The sequence below is a fragment of the Drosophila montana genome, unplaced genomic scaffold (genome assembly GCF_035044405.1).
Source record: "Drosophila montana isolate Dmon_TW-CO22-7 unplaced genomic scaffold, ASM3504440v1 contig_402_1, whole genome shotgun sequence".
In the NCBI taxonomy this organism is placed as follows: domain Eukaryota; kingdom Metazoa; phylum Arthropoda; class Insecta; order Diptera; family Drosophilidae; genus Drosophila; species Drosophila montana.
This window is the reverse complement of record NW_026998739.1, coordinates 5,053,595-5,071,581: the sequence shown is the minus strand read 5'-3', so window position 1 is coordinate 5,071,581 and position 17,987 is coordinate 5,053,595. Positions and strand designations below refer to the sequence as shown.

General features: G+C 40.4%; 3 protein-coding genes across 3 annotated transcripts in view; all 3 read right to left on the bottom strand.

The window, feature by feature from the left end:
* LOC135439118 (neuroguidin) overlaps positions 1 to 17,987 on the bottom strand; it is a 71,657-nt gene that overhangs the window by 17,877 nt on the left and 35,793 nt on the right. The window lies entirely within an intron of this gene.
* LOC135439080 (phospholipase B1, membrane-associated-like) lies at positions 8,107 to 10,235 on the bottom strand. Its single transcript, XM_064697706.1, has one exon. The coding sequence runs from the start codon at positions 9,515 to 9,517 to the stop codon at positions 8,159 to 8,161; it is 1,359 nt and encodes a 452-aa protein (XP_064553776.1). The 5' UTR covers positions 9,518 to 10,235; the 3' UTR covers positions 8,107 to 8,158.
* Positions 12,684 to 13,991, bottom strand: LOC135438919 (phospholipase B1, membrane-associated-like). The gene has a single exon (XM_064697479.1). The coding sequence runs from the start codon at positions 13,989 to 13,991 to the stop codon at positions 12,684 to 12,686; it is 1,308 nt and encodes a 435-aa protein (XP_064553549.1).

Genomic DNA, 17,987 nt, shown 5'->3' with positions numbered 1-17,987 from the left:
CCAAGTCAAAGCTTAGCGCCGTTGCTCTGCACGTGGCAGGCAACCTGGCAACATACGTGCCCCCCAACAGGAGTCCCCCTTAACCGGCCACTCCCCCCCCCCCCTCCCCTCTCACCAAACCAACCAACTGCCACCCACACACTCACACACATCAAGCTAAATACACATATATGAGTAATGGTGAACAAAATGAAAAAAAAAAGAATAAACATTTAAAGGCGGCACGCCGAAGTTGCAATACCCTTACCTATTGCCTAGAAGTGTGTTTAAGCAAAAGCTTTCATTTCAACCGATAAATTATAATATAATTTATATATAATATAATATATTTAATTAAACATATATGTTAGTACGTTTTATTTCAGTTTTGGAATTATGTTAGGAGTTCGTAAAATTTGTTCATAGATAAATAGATCAGCCTTAACCGATTCTATATATAGAGCTATAGAATATAGTAATTCAATATTGATACGATTTTTTACATATGTGTTAAGACTCGAGTTTGCTTGAAATATCTTGAAGAAAAAAAAATGATAAACTCAGTTTTCAACCGATTCTTCATGAAATAGAATATAGTATAAAAGAACATAATTTAGAATATACTATTGTGTTGTTCAAAGGATTTTTCATATATTTAATAATATATCTTTTGATATGGTTGAGTTATCTGAAAGAAAAGGCAAGATTTGTTCATAGAAAGTTCAATTTTTTAACCGATTCTTTCTATAGAGCTTTAGAATATAGTATTCCAAGATATATGAGAATCATGTAAAACTCTGGAAAAAAACAAGTTCTTAAAGCACAGAAAAAATTGTTTATAAAGGAACTCAGTTTTTACCTATTAAGAATTAAGAATATCGAGCTATAGAATTGTATAGTATTGCAATATTGATAAGATTATTTACATATTTGAGAAGCATGTTTGCAACTCGTAATTATGTAGTTTGGTTGAGAGATTTTAAAGAACAGAAAAATTTGTTCAAGGAAAAGCGATTTTAAAGCGATTCTTCATATAGAGCTGTAGAATATAGTGATGCGGCACTGTAGATATTAAGTTTGGTTCAGATATCTTGAAGATTAGATATATTATTTCATAGAAAAACTCGGCTTTTAACCGATTCTTTATAGCACTATATAGAATATAGTATTCCGATATTGATAAGACCTCTTAGGTCTTGGAAAACAGAAATGTTTTGTTTTTACATGGAATAACGCAGTTTCCTTTAGATTCTTTTCATATAGTAGTTCAAGATGTTCCAAGATGTTAAGACGCATGTACGCTTGTAAATACCTAGTTTAGACAAGATATCTTGAAAAACTAGAAAGCTGTTATTTTATTGTCAACTAAATGATATAGGAGTCTGATCCGGCTGTATGCAGCACATGTTCAAGAATGTATCTAAAACCAAATTCGTGACGATAGCTTTAAGTCTGATCTGATATATATATTTATATATATATACATTTTCTTTATATGCGCATATAAATTGTACATATATTCTTTTGAAAACGTCTTCTTCCATGCGTTACACATTCTATGGAATATTAAGAACACCCTTTAAAAGTGTATTTAAAAAAATATCTACGCAGAAATGGAATTTCAAAACGTATGTCCCGGCATAATGCAACGGGCCCCGGCTACGATCCAGTTGGCCTGGTCAGTTGCTGTTGTTTTTGGTAGGAGGACGAGGCAAATTCAATAAAAACCTCGCTGGAGTAGTACGAGATAGACAACGTCTGTTGCTGGACAAAAAAAAATGCTGCAACTGGAGTTGGTCTGCACTTGTGGATGGGCGGATGGGTTGGTTGTGTTTGGTGTGTGTGAGTGTGTGTGTGGATAGCCCCACCGGATCAATGACGAAAGTGCGTTGAAGTGTAGTGCAAACAATGGCAAAAAGGCATAAGCAAATGGCATGGATATACCCTAGACGCGAGTATCCATGTGAAACATATTTGAATTTTGTACAGCAGCCAGTCGTATATTTTGGGGTTTTAATCGCATGAATGCATTCATAGTGGCACAATGCAAATACTTTTCGAGTTATTCGAAAGCATTTGAAGAACTAATCTGTTAAAGGAAACAATTGTACATAGCTCTCTATTCCGGGAAGAGTTCCCATTGCCAAAAGGAATGAATAACCCAAGTTAACATTTGAACTATGCTGAAACATAATTGAATAATTGTATAGACTATAAGCAAGCCAACATCAATTGCTGTACGATTAACTCAAGCACAGGCAGGCCAAATAATTCCTTTAAAATTCATTTATAAATATTTAACAATATATTTTTTTTACTGTCAATATAGATCGATAGATAGATAGCAATTCTTTTTGTATAATAAATATTCCAGAAACAAAATAAATTTAAAAATGTTTAATTTTGAATCAGCAACTTCTCATTTGTTGGTTCAACGCGCAGACAACTAAGCCGCGAAAGCGTGTGACATAATTTTTGATATAAATCAATATGTTTTATTAAAGGGCAATAGAGTGCAAAAAATAAATTCTTTGTGATTTTTAAAAAAAATGACAACAATTAAAAATAGCCACTTTTGAATTTGAACCAGCAACTTCTCGATTGCTGGTTCAACGCGCACACAACTAAGCCGCGCAGGCTTGTAACGTCACGAGTAATTTTTGATATTATTCATACAAAGTTTTACCAGCGTTTTTTCCCACTTGGTTTCGATTTTTTCTTATGCATGTTGCATTCACCGACTCCGTATCTAATATCACGTAGTAGGTATGCCAATTACTAGTTCTCTCTCTCTCTCTCTCTCTAGCACCCCCTTTATCGACCTGTCAGTGAATGTCCGCCTTCATAGAACGGAACAGTGAAACCAAACGCCAGCTTTCATTACCATTACTGGCTTATTAAAAGACGCTGTCTTTCGTGGAGTTGCAAAGCAACAAGCACCTATGCAAAATCATTCGAATACCCCTGAAAATGACAAGAGCCACACGTATCCATTTGCCTTAGCAGCAGGGCAAAGAGCCGGGAGAAGTTAGCGTGGAGGGAAGCAAATACCTGGTCCAGAGGGCGCACTAAACAGCCGTCAAAATCATGGCCATTAAGCTGGGAATGGGCAACGGCGAAAAATGAAAAGACGGCGCATAGAGTAGCTGCCGCCTCCTGTCCAGCTGTGGTGGTCAACTGTCCGCCTTATACCGTCAACCGCACGCCCGAGCTGAGCGCGGAATAAAGAGCTAGGGATCCCTAGGAGAGGGGGGGCACTCAAATCTCTGGCTGTTTGAGAGTGCCTGCCGGTCAGCTCAAGTAGCTTGTGTGTGTGCCAGGTTTTTCTCTCTCTATTTTGTATGCCCTGCAAATGGGCAACAATGGGGTATAACAGTATCTTGCAAATGTATGCAACAGGCGAGAGACGCGCAGCTTTTTCCCTTCGATAAATATCGAATATCGGTAAATATCGATATTAATACAAGGTTTTTTAGCTAGAGATAGCAAGTATTGCATACAGGTTCACGTTGAGTATGTGAAGAGTTAAGGAATATATCATATATCACATATTGGAGAATATTTCGAGTTATAGCCGTGTACTTTCGGATGTGCACACTAGAGTATGTCAAACTTAAGTCCCGAAAGTTTCATTGAAATCGCACAAGAAAAACTCGAGTTATTTAAGTTTGAAAAAATTTAAAGTATGCGACTAATGGAAGAAAAAGCACAGATGCAGTATAATGTGATTATAAGAGCTGCAGATCGCAAATATGGGATAAAGGTTCACGTTAAATTTGTGAAGAGTTAAGGAATATATCATATATCAAATATTGGAGAACTTCTCGAGTAATAGTCTTGTGCTTTCGGATGTGCATACTAGAGGATGCCAAATTTAAGTCCCGAAAGTTTCATATAAATCGCACAAGAAAATCCCGAGCTATTCAAGGTTTCGTTTCCCATAGTGTGGCATAAATGGAGCATAAATCACAGCTGGAGTATAAAGTGAACTTTTTTAACTCTCTGCAGGATAACTCCCAGTCGAGCACGCCCAACTAGAACACTCTTACTTGTTTTTTTCTTCATATTTTTTTTTTGTATTGTGCGAATGGTCGTTTGGTGAAACTTTGCTCTATTTCCGCCATTGTCGCCGTCGCCGCTGTCGTTGCTTTTGCTGCTGTCTGGCTCGCTCGCTGATGCTTTGGCGGTTCGTTAGCGGTGGTGGAGCAGCAGGCGGAGCCGGATCAGATGATGGCCAGGTGATGGGGCTGTCAGTTGGTTTATGCGATTTCGCGCCATCCTGTGCGCCTTTGTGCCGGCATTTTGCATGCAAAGCGAAAATGTTGTCCCTGTTTAATGTCAAGCGCTCACTTTTTCTAGTGGCCCCTGCCCCATTGTTGTTGCTGACCCCGATCTTCCCATCTTTCTAGCTGAACACTTTTCACGTTTTTCTCGCTGCCGGCTAACTGCAGACATTTGCATGCCCATTGCCTATTGCCCGCCCACACTTGTGTTCCGCCCGACTGTCTCAGTTGATCCGCTGCCTTGATGGATTTGTCTGGCTAAGTGTCGGTTCGTTGACTCACGGCAGTTGCTGTTGGGAGTTGGTGTCCTGTCATCAACTCGAGTTGATGAGATGCCTTTGAATTTGCCACAAAATTGTCTCGAGCGTCGCACCAACAAGCGAGAAGTAGCCGGTTCTATTACACATATATAATTTTTATAATTCACTCGTATATTCAGACATATTGCTTGCTACCAACAACTTGACGCTATCCGAAACAGGCAGCTGACTAGAGTCTGGACTAACAAGCGAAAAGTTGCTGGTTCTAATACTGATAAAACATTTTAATAAATACACTTATTTTTTACTGAGTAGCTTTCAATTGGCTTACCCTAAAAAAAACAATAACAACCTACATTTTCGCGCCAACTGGAGACAGGGCTAACAAGCGAGAAGTTGCTGGTTCTAATTGATATACAATTTAACATATTATAAACATTATTTCAATTGAGGATCTAAATTCTTTAAGCCTCTTCAGGTTTCTCATAATATCAGCTATTCGCTGCCCGAACTTTAATCTGAGCGCATAAATTGAATAGAAAATTCCATTCGCATATGCAGATATTTTTTTATTGATAAGCTCGCAGTTGGCTAACCCTAACAAAAAATCAACATTTTTACGCTATCCGAAACAGGCAGCTGTCGGGGAGTCTGGCATTGTCGATACACTCTCGTACTCCCGCAAGGAACACCCAATTTTCTATCCAAAACCGAATCCAAATGCCGCGAGCGGGCGAAATAAACAAAAAAAAAGAAGTGGAAAACTTGGTACAAATGACAAGCTCAAATGGCTCAAATGTTTTTGTTTGCAATCATATTATATTTATGCAGTGTTTGCGTCTCCTTCTGCTGGAATACATGTACATGTATATGTGTATATTTTTTTGGACTTTTTGTCCAACTCGGGTGTGTGTGAGGCCTTGGTGACCACTTTTGGCTGGCCTAATGCTCGTTTGGGTTAATCAAGGCTTCAGATTTTTAATTTTATTTATCATTCGGGGTAGATTTCCTTTCCTTTTCTATTATATATATATATTTTTTTTTTGTATTTTTGCATCTCGTTTGGCTGATGAGAATGCTTTTTGGCCGTTTGGTTAATTCCATTTCGTTTATTTGGTTTATTTATTTTGGTCCCAGAAATTGCATATTTTGCAATGGGACACTTTGGCTGTTGTGCTCAAATATGTAATATATATAGATATATATATAAATGTGTGTATATCGAGGTGTAAGAGAGTATATATCAACGACATGGTCCGCCCAGACCCTGGCCAAGCGCTTCAACTTTATTATTACGTGTTTTTTTTTTACATTTATTTCAGTTTATTTTTTATACATTCTTTTGGAGGGCGAGGGTTTAAAAGCTTGTCAGCGAGTGTGTGTGTGTGTGTGTGCGTGTGTGTGTTGTGTGTGTAACGCCCTTTATTCGGACAGTGCATTTTTAATATAATTTTTCCAGCCCCCTTGCCAGCTCTCAGCTGCTGCTGCTGCTGTTGCCGCGGCCACAAATTTTTTCAGATTTTTTATTTTGGTTTGCTTTTTTTTGCCAACATACCGCCAACCCGCACACCCCCTCCCCCCCTGCCATCGCCCTGGCTTGCAGTGGGCGTGTATGTATTTTTTTCCCCCATATATGTGTGTAGTCCTGGGGGTTGGTCGCCGCCCATTGGCAACTGTCCGGTTTGCAGGTGGCTGCGCTGCATATGCAAAATGCTCGCTTTGTTTTAAATATATGTATATCTTTTTTTTTGTTTCATGGCATGAGCTGGGCGTCGGGGTTAAGCGGAGTTCGGGGCAGGATTTGGGGATGGGGGGGGCTGAGAGGCTGGTAGGCGAGTCCAGGCGTAATAAGCAGGCGGCGCGTTGTCACGCGTACGGGTGGAAAACGGGTGGTTTGAGGTTTGTTCCGCAACAAGCAGGAAAAAATACTTTCTGCCATATAAGCATAAAGTATTTTTAATGAATTTTTATGCTGCGACGTTGAGTATTGTTTTTTAGTGTTTTTTAATTAATTAAAAATATATACACACACACACGCATATTCATTTTAAATTGCATAATATTTTAATTGAAATGGAGTAGGCAAAAGAAGAAGAGGAAGAAGATAAGCAGCGTAGAGCCAAAAAAAAGTGGATAAGCACGGCAACAATGGAATGTTGGCAGGCCCAGGTTTAAGGTATAAGCCATGCCCTCCAATTCGATCCCAAAAAAAACCACGACACTAGAATTTTTCTAGCTTCACTTAATTATTGCTGCTGCATATATAATTATGAATAACAATTTATTGATTAAGCATACGATTAGAAAAATTGTCAGAATAAATAAAATACTTTATAAAAGTGGAACAAATTATATAAAAGAAAAAAATATTTAACATATTTTTAATTAATATGAATAAAGATAAAAAATATTTTTTATAGGAGTAAAAAATGTTATATAAAATTAAAAAAAATATTAAACATGGTAGTGTGTATAAAATACACACTATGAGGGGAACAAATATAATGATGAATAATAAAAAATATGATGACGCTTTATACAAGAGAACAAATATTGAACATACGCTTAAATAATATGAATAAAGGTAACCAATACTTAAATAAACGATGTTTCGACTACCACTAAAAAAATTACAAGAGTTCAACACTTCAAATTCGATGTAAACAAGTTCATATATCGTACTCATAATAACTTAAAGTTTCATAAAGATTGGACAGAGGAATTTTGGACGTAGGTCCTCCTATTGCCCGCGCAGTACGAGTTTGTTTCCGACAATCGATAACTTGCCCCATTTCTAAGGAATCGATAAAAATCGAAATGGAAATCCTATTTTTTTGAGCAAAGTTAACTCTTAAGAGCTAGAATCACCAAATTTGACATGTAGCATATGCAGATCAATTATCTTTCTCCTTTCTTGATTTGGCTAGTTAATCCTTTAACTATTAAATAGTTAAAACAAAGTGTAAAGCGAGTGCGTAGCGTGTCGGTCAAAGATTGTATATTAAAGAGGCTAGAATGTTAGTAAAGGCAGCTCGGCGCTGGGTTCAGAGTATCTCCTAGTCGGCCACTTCCGTCTAGAGCACTTTTGCTAGTTGGGTTTTGATTGAATGCATCTACTTTTAGACTTGCAATCTAATAAGCTGTTGAATAATTTTACCTAATTCGATTGTATTTGCGTGTATTCATTTATTAAAAAGTTCATTGACCTATATAGGTAAGTCAGAGAGAAACAATGAGATCCAGACAACTGAATGCTTTGCCACTTTTGTCATGCATGTTAAATTTGACAGTTGCTGTTAACCATTTTTACTTATTTAAACAAATTCTAAACTACAAATATAATAATGAAAAATATATTTTAATACTTTCTTAGCAGATATTTAAAAAAACAAAAGCCAATATTGAATTCCTTTTAATTATTTATCTTCTAGTTAACAATGTAGTGTATTTATTTAACAATCACCTATTTTAAGGCTTTAGGAAAATAAATCAGGTTCTGTGACGAATGAAATATTGAGCTTCCGTTAGACTAGCGTTTGCAAAATATTATTATTTTAAATTTTAAAAAATCACAAGACAGCTGTATGCACCCAGGGTCAAAGGTACTTGAGTAGGTTGAGCCTGTGGCCAGATCTCTCAGCTGGGCCGCACCACAAGGTACGGCTGCTCTCTGCTGGGGCACATGAAGCGCTCGAAGAGCTCCGGCAGCTGATTGGGCCGCGGTTTATGGTCGTCTGGCAGGAGCATGCTGTTCCAGAGCATGTTGGAGGCAATCGCATGCGTGCGCTGGCTAAAGTGGAAGCAGTCGTGGGAGAAGACGCGCCAGTCCGTGTTGCCATTGGGCAGCGTGGGCGCGGTCATGTTTGTGATCATGGGATGGCCAATGATGGCGAAATCCTTGCGCTGGAATTCGGGAAGACGTGCCACCTCCAGGTCCAGCTGCTGCCAGCGCAAAATCGTGTCGTGGCGCTGCTGCAGCTGGGCCTGTGTCAGGCGATCGCTCATCAGGCAATGGCAGCCAATGCGATGCACCAGATAGCACTGCAGCGGCACGCTCTTCAGCTGGCTCATCGTCAGCAAGATGTTGGGCACCGCAATCAAATTGACGAGCAGCCTGGGCACATTGTCGCGGAGGAGTCGGAAAGCCAAACGCAGATCGCGCGCATGCCGCTCGAGCAGCTCGCGCTGATCCGTCCAGTGGCACATGTCGGAGCAGATGTCGTTGCTGCCCACGAAGACGGTGAGCAGCTTCCAGTGCCGCAGCATGTCCACATGGGGATCACGCTGCAGCAGATCGATCAGGACGCGTGCCTGGTAGAGCAGATCGTGCGACATGATCATCGGCTCGGCAATGCTCAGGCGCGAGGTGCCATGATTCACAACCAGGCCGTGGCCCGTGGCATAGCCATAGAGCTGCGGATTGAACACCTTCAGTATGTTTGGCAGCGTCAGCGTGTTGCGCCAATTGCCCAGGCCGCCGCCCGAAAAGCCCAGGCCACGGAACTCGTTGATCAGGTCGAGCGCCGTGTAGGACATAATGCCATTGCCAGCGGACAGGGAATCGCCCAGCGCAGCCACGATGTCTATGTCGCCGGGTCGCAAACGCTCCACGGATGTGGGCGGCGTGCGGGAACGTGTATTATTCAGCGGACAGGGAAACGGCACATTGCTGGGTATCAGAGGTTGCCATTTGCCCTCGTGCCGACTGCGCCGGTAAAGCGCCTCGATATCCCGCAGCGCCCAGTTGAGCGCTGTGCTGCGTGTGGTGAGCAGCAGATGGCGATAATTCCGATCTATGTCCGTGTACTCCGGCAGAGCATTGCTAACCGGACGCAAGGGATTGAAGTGTTTGGCCTGAATCCCAATGCTGTCCAACAGCTGATGGGAGCGATTCTGGCGGCGTGTGCGCAGGATTTGCGGATCCGTGGAATCGATGAAAAGTAACACAAAGAGCACAATTAAGCTGGAGCACAAATTTCGCAATGTGGAACGCATGTGGATGCTGTGTGGAATGTAATATATGGCTGGGGTTTGTTCACCAATATCTGTTATTCTTGTGGAAAGTATGGTTTTTGCTTCAGCAGTTTGTTTTCGTCAAAATTTTTCATGTGGATGCTATGTGGAACGTTAGTATTTGGACGCTGTTTTCTATTTGCAACTAGCATACATTTGAGCGCGTGTAGAACTTCGTTTTTGTCAAATTTTCGAATGAAGATTCTAAGTGGAACGTAACTCGTTTGAATTTCACAATTGTGGATTGTATTTGAAACGTGATAATTTGTCTTTTGCACGTTATTTGTGAATACCACCGGATGGAAAGTCGCTCTCAACAGTTTTTTGTATGTGGATTCTATTTGGAATTTAATGGAATTGCGCCGGTGGATTGTATGTGGAACGTGCTTTTGGTTTATTGGATTTTTTTCGTTAGTTTCTTACATAAGTTACATTTATAGCGCATGTGGATCATATTTTGTTGGTTTCAGCGACTCGATTTCGATAACTTTTCCCATGTGTACTCAAAGTGGATTAAATTCTGATTTAGCGCGTGTGGATTGCTTATGGAACGTATCTTTTTTTTTTGGTCTATTAATTCGCCTGCGAATTCTTATCACTTTTAGTTATACCGAGCAATATATTGCAAGTCCTTTGTAGTCCTGTGATTAGCAGCCGCGCACAACGACTTCTTGACGCGTTCTCACTCGTATAACAAATGCGTCGGCCGCTTAAATGTTGCTATGAATGGAAACTCAAACAATATAAAGTCGTATTGTTTGAGCTCGCAACGAGTACTCAAGCATTCGTTCCTTCCATTAAAAGCAACAGCCAACAGACAACAACAACAACAAGAGAGCCGGCACTAAGCTACAGAACTTGACTTGAATGCGTTGACCGAGACATTAGCTACCATAAAAGTGACAACAACAACAAACGAGCAAATGGGACAGACGCAACTGTGCCCCAGAGCTGGGGCTCAGAGCACAAGTGCGTTGGGTTCAAAGATATTGTCGAACAAAAAAATATGTATGTATCTTAACAGCAAACCCGAAAACAAAATAATTACCTTGAGGCGACCGCTAACAACATTGATGCTACCACACAACATGACAGACAACAATTATATGATTTTTATATATTATGAAAAACAAAATAAATGTGTGCTTATAAATAAATTGGAGCTACAGAGCGGCGGCCCATGAGACAGGGGCGTAGGCCTTCGCTAAGAGCTGGATAATAAAAGGGATCTCAGTTATATTCTTGGATAAAGTTTAATAATATCAACTGTCTGCAAATACTTTGTAAACTAATTGACAGCTTTTATATATTATGAACCGAGCCGTAAATAAGAACTGACTAAATTGAACCATATTTTTAAAAGACAACGGTTTAGTTCAAAATGATTATTTCCATTTATAAGCACCGCATATTTATAATAATAATAATTATAATAATTACAATAACAATAATGTGATACTAATATAATATACTAATAATAATAAAATAATGATAATTATAATAAAAAAATAAAAATAATAATATTAATAAAAATAAAAATAATAATAATATAAATAATAATAGTAAAATAAAGAACAATAAACATAATAATAATAAAACATTTCAAATTATAATACTGATAAAAAAAATAACAATAATAATTATTACTATTATTATTATTATTATAACAATAATAAATAAAAACAATAATTAATAATAATTATAATAATATTTAAATTAATTAATGCAACATTGAATATTTCTTTTGTGAAAGTAACAAACTTTTGGGAAATAAGGTTCGAGCTCGAACCAGGACTCATTCTTGATGAAAACTTAACCGAATCATAAAGCGATTCATTGGTTTGAACCTTGAATCGAGCATTTTTGTTGGGTTTGAAGTCAACCACTTTGTTTTGAGTAAAAGTTTTGCGGCAATTTGAATGCATTATTTCATATTTGTTTATCATCAGATCTGTGACTCAATTTGTTTGTGTTGCCTTTTTTCATGGCAAAGTGCATGTTTAAATGGGCCAGGACTAATTGGCAATTTATAGCCAAAAAAACAAGCGTTCAAATAGCAAAGTAATTATTAAATATTAGTAAGGCAATTTTCAGCTCTTTATTGCTGTCGGCAGGGTCATATGTCAAACCAATATTACAAAGTATTCAGGCACGAAATTAAAAGCAAAAACAAATATTTATATTTTGCAAGTATTCCCCGGCTTTGCTCGCGGTAAGTTTTGAGTTTACAATTTAAGATATACATATGAAGCGTGGGGGCAACTTGTGAGAGCTCCCTCTCGTCTCTACGCCCCTGGGCCGGCTTTTTTCTTAGCTTAGATCCCAATTGTTATGCACGATTTGAAGTCAAAGCTCAGCTACAGAAAGATCTACTACAAATATTTGCACATTAAGCTCAACTAACATTTTTCAGTTGTTTTTTCTATACCCTGTACACAAGGCAAATGTGTTGAGAGGGTATATTGTTTTAAGGCAAATTTCCAGATTTTGTTTTTTTCCTTTAATATAACTCGAAGACTATTTAAGCTAGATGCATCAAAATTTGTATGTGTTGACAGATTAGGAAAAAAAAAATTATTTTCCTTAAATTTTTTAACATCTCTATATTTTTTCAAAAATTAAAAGATAGCACATTGTACTTTGGTATATAGGCACATTTGAGTGCCTTGCTTAAGCACTGTAAATTTAACAAAAATCTGACTGTAAACACCCGAGTTATTTAAGAGGGAATATCTTATAGAGAGGCGCTGCGCTAGGTTTAGGGTATCTTCAAGTCGAGCATTGCTAACTCGTGCTGTTTGTAGTTTCAGTTGTTTTCGGCCACTTGAAATGTTAATAGCTAATTGTTTGTCTAGATATATTTGTCAAAGGAACTGAAGTCTTGGGGCCTAAGTGGTGCAAAAAGTCTAGCCTTAGCTGTATTTAAATCGTACTTGATATCGGTTAATGCCCACACAGCAAGATACACATTATGGAAATAAAAAAAAATTGATTACAATAAATTAAAAGCGAACCGAGCTCTAAAAATAAAGATTCATGAGGGTGTGTCATGGATAAAGCTGACGCCGCCAAGGCTGCCCCGAGAGGCTGGAAACGGGGCGTGCTGCCAATTTTATTTATTTATTTTGTCTCTTCTCTAGACTTCCGCCTAGCTGATGCGCAGAAACGGCCGCTCGGCGCTGGGGCAGACCATGTTTTGCAAGGGTCGTCGCCAGGCCCGTGCCGCCGTGACATTCAATGGCTGCAACATGCTGTTCCACAGCGCACCGGCCATAATCGCATGCATGCGCTGGCTGAAGTGCATGCAATCGTGTGTGAAGTAGCGCGTGCTCAGCACACCCTGCGTATACACAATGCCGCTCATATTGGCCAGCACCTGGTGCGGCACAATCACAAAGTCGTTGCGCCGAAATTCGGGCAATTCCGCCAGCTCCCATTGCATGCGCTGCAAGCGACGCACTGCGTCCGGATAGTGTGCACGATAATTGCCCGTCAGACACGAGCAGATCACACGCAAATTACACTGCGCGGGAAAGCCGCGCAGCGTACGCAGCAAATCGTCCAAGTCCGGCAACAGAATCCAGTTGATCATCAGGCGGGGCACATGATCGCGCAGCATGCTGAACGCGCGATATGCGTGCTGTCGCTGCAAGCGCAGATACTGCTCGGTGTCGGTCCAGGAGCACAGCTCGAAGCACATGTCGTTCATGCCCACCTGGATGTTGAGCAGCTTCCAGTGCTGCTGCATATTAACACGCGGATCGCTCCGCAGCCGCTCGATGAGCACATGCGCCTGGTACGGCAAGTCGCGCATGGTCAGCATGGGCTCGGCTATGTTGAACACGGACTTCTCCCGGTCCGCCACCAGGCCGTGCGTCCGGGCAAAGCCGTACAGCTGCGGATTGTACAGCTTCAGCAGGTTGGGCAAGGTGAGCGCTGTGCGCCAGTTGCCCAGCCCGCCGCCCAAAAAGCTATAGCCCCGAAATTCGGAGAAAACGTCCATGTATCTCTGCGAGAGCAGACCATTGCCCGCGATTACCGAATCCCCAAAGGCGGCCGTTATGTCTATGTCGCCGGGTCGCAGCTCCCAGATGTGGCTGGGCGGCTGCCCGGATCGTGCCTGGGTCAGGTTGCACGGAAATGGCTGATCCGCGGGCACCGGCTGCTGCAGCTTGCCCTCGGCCCTGTTGCTGGCCAGCAGCTGGTCCATGCGCTGCAGCGCCGCGTTCAGGGATGCGTTGCGCAGCGCCAACACCACGTTTCGCAATCTGTCCAGGTTTGTGTAATACATGCGGCCATTGCCAATGGAATTGGCATCGAATGCCACACGCTTTATGCCCACACGCGCTATCTCTTGAGCGGAACGATTCAGGATGCGCTCCTCTGGCCTTATAGTGCGCAAGGACAAGAGCTGCAGCGTGAGGAGCAGCCAAATTTGCAGCCAAATTTGACGCATGATTAGCTAATCTGCCGCAGATGCTGAACGACTTTGAGCGCTTCACGCCATTAAGCCATGTTTTTATAGTCCAATTAAGTTTAACCTTTTAGAAAGTCCATTAAGAAGCAACAGGGCTGCAACACCAACAAACCAAAAGTCGCTGGTTCAATTCACATTTTAAATCAACGCCGCGCGTCAAACTTTGATTCGTGAGCTGGTTCGAATTCTCATGTTCTTTTTTTTTTTAGAATTTTCAGTAAAACAATTCCATTGATTTTTATATTTTACTTTAATATTCACGTGGTGTGAAAAGAAAATTCTTTAATTATATTTGCAATTATTCAAGCAAAATATTATTTAGAACCATGCTTCGCTTCAGTTTTAGCTGTGGCTATGCTTAAGTTAACAAATTCTATTTTAAGTTCGGTTCAATATGAATAAAATATTAATAATTTTGGCTCAAAGAGATTCGCAAAAAAACCCGACTAGCAGTATTAAGGATTGGCATTTCATAAAGAAAATATAAGAAAAATAATAATTCAATATTTACTTTGAAAATGAAAATATTTTTTCAATATTTAAATATTAACATTTAAAAAAAATACATAAATAATTGGACGTATCTGGTTATAATTACCTAAATATTTGTACAACAACAAATATACCTTTTACATTTTTTTTTTAATTTTCAGCATTTTTTAATTCTATTTTTCACACTTTAGCATTTATTCAAATTATATTTTTTCCAATTTCCATTGTTTTAAAGTGCATTTGCAAGTCGTTTGAGGTTTTCTGCTCGCTTAGATAATATCAATAAAACATTATTGCCTAAAAATTGTTGAGTCATTCGCCAAAATGTAGTTCTGTGACTTTTTGGCCCTTGAGACACAGGCAAGCTTTGATTTAATTTAACTAAATGAAAATATACTGCTTACAACAGAATATAATGTCTTCTAGACAGATTTGAAAAACAGAACTGCAAAGACGTATCTTTTTTACCAATTTAAGCTCTAGCGTATAATTGTTTCAGTATAAACTTTCATAACAAATAATAAAATATATTTGGAACCATATTAAAGCCTTAGTATGCTGCATTTTCAATAGTTTATAATATTGAACCGGACTAAAAATCCAAGACCGGATAATTTCTTCAAGAAAATAATAAAATATATTTTTTTAAGGTATTCAAACATATGTTTCCGTTTATTTAAGGGCTTATAATAAACGAGCTAGTTTAAATCCAAAACTCCAATACTATTATATTTATAAGCATGTAAATAAATATATATATTTTTATCACGAGCCCAAACTTGCCCGGTTTAAGTTGGATAAAGAAAGGTCGAAATTAAACCTGAAGCGAAGCTTTATATTTTAATAATATTTTGTTTTAACTTAATGTTCAAAAATATAATTAAAATTTTGAATTAGAAATAGCAGCCTGGTTCGAAGCGAGGCAGGGCTTTGGTTTAAAGCGTGAACCAAGCAATATTTAAATGATCCCTGGATTTACTAGAGCTAGAACTTGTCGCCCACAGTTCTCAAAAAGGGTCTCTTTGCGTTGGGACACAGAAAATGCTTGAATGGCTGTCGCCAGGTCTCGTCCAGGTAGAGCTCTGTTGGTTCCAGCATATTGTTCCACAGAAGTTTCGCGAGCACCGCATGACCCAGCTGGCTATAGTGAACGCAATCTTTGGCAAAGAAACGCACGTCCATGACGCCGTTCTGTGACCAGAAGCTGCTCATATTCCTGAGTATGCCATGCGGCACAATGGCAAAGTCGTCGCTGCGGAACTCGGGCAGCGCGGCAATGGACAGCTGCAGGTCGAGCAAACGCTTGGCTGCTCTGTAGAAGACCTGCTGCCCGTATTTGTTGTGGCAGCTGCAGAAGTAGGGCACACGCTCAGCGCACTTGGCCGGCACCTTGGCCAGGAGGCTGAGCAGCTCATCAAGGTCCGGCAGGACGATGAAATTGATCAGCAGTCGCGGCACGTGCCGCTTGAGTATGCGAAAGGTTTCGCGCAGCTGATGCGTTATCATGCGCAGAAAGGCCTCCGGATCGGGCCAGCTGCAGAGCTCGGAGCACAGATCGTTGGCGCCCACCTGAATGCTGAGCAGCTTCCAGTGCTCGCGCAGATTCACCTGCGGATCCCTGCGCATGCGCTCGATCAGCACATGCGCCTGAAACGGCAAGTCCTGTATGCTCAATATGGGCTCCGCCAGATTCAAGCGCGACACGTTCACATCGGCGCCCAGACTGTGGCCCACCGCAAAGCCGTGCAGTTGCGGATTGTACAGCTTCAGAATGTTCGGCAGCGTCAGAGCTGTGCGCCAGGTCTCAAAGCCACCGCCAGTATAGACGAAGCCCCGATACTCCACATAGGCGTCCAGTTCGCCCAGGCCCAGAATGCCGGTGCCCGAGTTGGAGGAGTCGCCGCACGTGGCCACAATGTCTATGTCGCCGGGCCGCAGCTCGGCAATGTTGGTGGGCGGCACGGCGGCACGTCCGCCGATCTGCAGATCACACGGAAATCTAACGCTTTCCAACACTGGCTGCTGCATGCGACCCGCCTCCAAATTGCGCGCCCGTATCCAATCGAACTGGCTGAGCACCGATTGCTGCGTAAAGTTGCGTACTTGCAGGAGTAAATCGCGGAAGCTGCTGTCCAGTTCGGTGTAGAACAAGCCTTCTACGCGATTCTCAAAACTAAAATTCACCCGTTTGGCGCCATGTCGCTGCAGCAGCTGCGTCGACTGGTTCACCGGACCGCGTCCTGATCGAGCACTCGCCAGGGCTAACAGCAGCTGAAGCAGCAGCAGCCAGTCAAACATTTTGATGCGACACAACCGCAGCCGGGCAGACTCTAGACAATTTTGTGACAGCTTTTTAATGGAAAAATACTTCTAAAAACAACAGGTTTATGTATCTTGGGGTCTTGAGTTTTGGACGCATTTGCGCGAGTTTCATGAGGCAACTTTGCGTGGGTTTTATCGACATGCCAGAGCTTTAATACAGGGTGTCATTTGAATGCTTCTCTAATCTATTGAGGTAAGCAGATGAAAGATGGAATTATCAAAATTGGAAAAGATCAATCCGAGTAAAAATTGATCAAACAAGATAGAATGATGCAGCAGTACAGTAAATATGTCAGATTCAGCCGGATCGTGTTACTATATCAAATATCTGTCATAGGAACGATCGGTCGAAATATCTGGAAATCTGGACCCAACTCGGAATTTATTACGCTCCCTTTTAAGGTAAGTCCTATCAACATCGGACTACCATATCAAATAGCTGGGATAGGAGCGTTCGAAAAGATCTTTCTTAGATATTTTGGTATTTAAGAGTTATAATCAAAATTCGATTAGCATGGGGTGGCTATAACATACAGCTTTATAGGAAGAAGTGCTTGTATTAAACTCTTTTTTGTGGTTTAAGATATCTGAACCACATTCAGCATTAATTGGTTTATTATACTCCCTTTTATTGAACCTCTATATTTTATAGTTTTCATAGAAAATATCGGTCAAAAAATTAAGTTCATAGGAAAACTCTTTTGTTCTTCCAGATATCTTAGACTAACTTGGTATTTACATGCTTAAGCGGGCGCCTTAAATATTATAAAAATATGCTTGTCATCGGAATACAATAACATATAGCTCTGTAGCAAGAATCGGTCTGAAATTGTTTTTCTGTATGGAAAACTTTCTGTTTTTTAAGCAGAAAGCAATTTTGAGATTTGCAATTTTGTCACATAACTGCAAAGCTGTCAGTCATAGGGTATTTAAATTACAACGTTATTTCTTGGGAGAAAAAATTGTGCTTTCTATAAACTAGGCATGGTTTTGATAAATCGTGATGTCCATCTCGAATGGGATTATGTAAAGGTTTATTTATTTTACATAGTTTTTATTTATTTGTAAAAACGAGTGTTTCGTTGGCTACAGGGCATCTTCTAGACGAAAACATATCTCGAGAGCGTTCATAACTTGTTTTCAACAGTTCTTTATTTAATT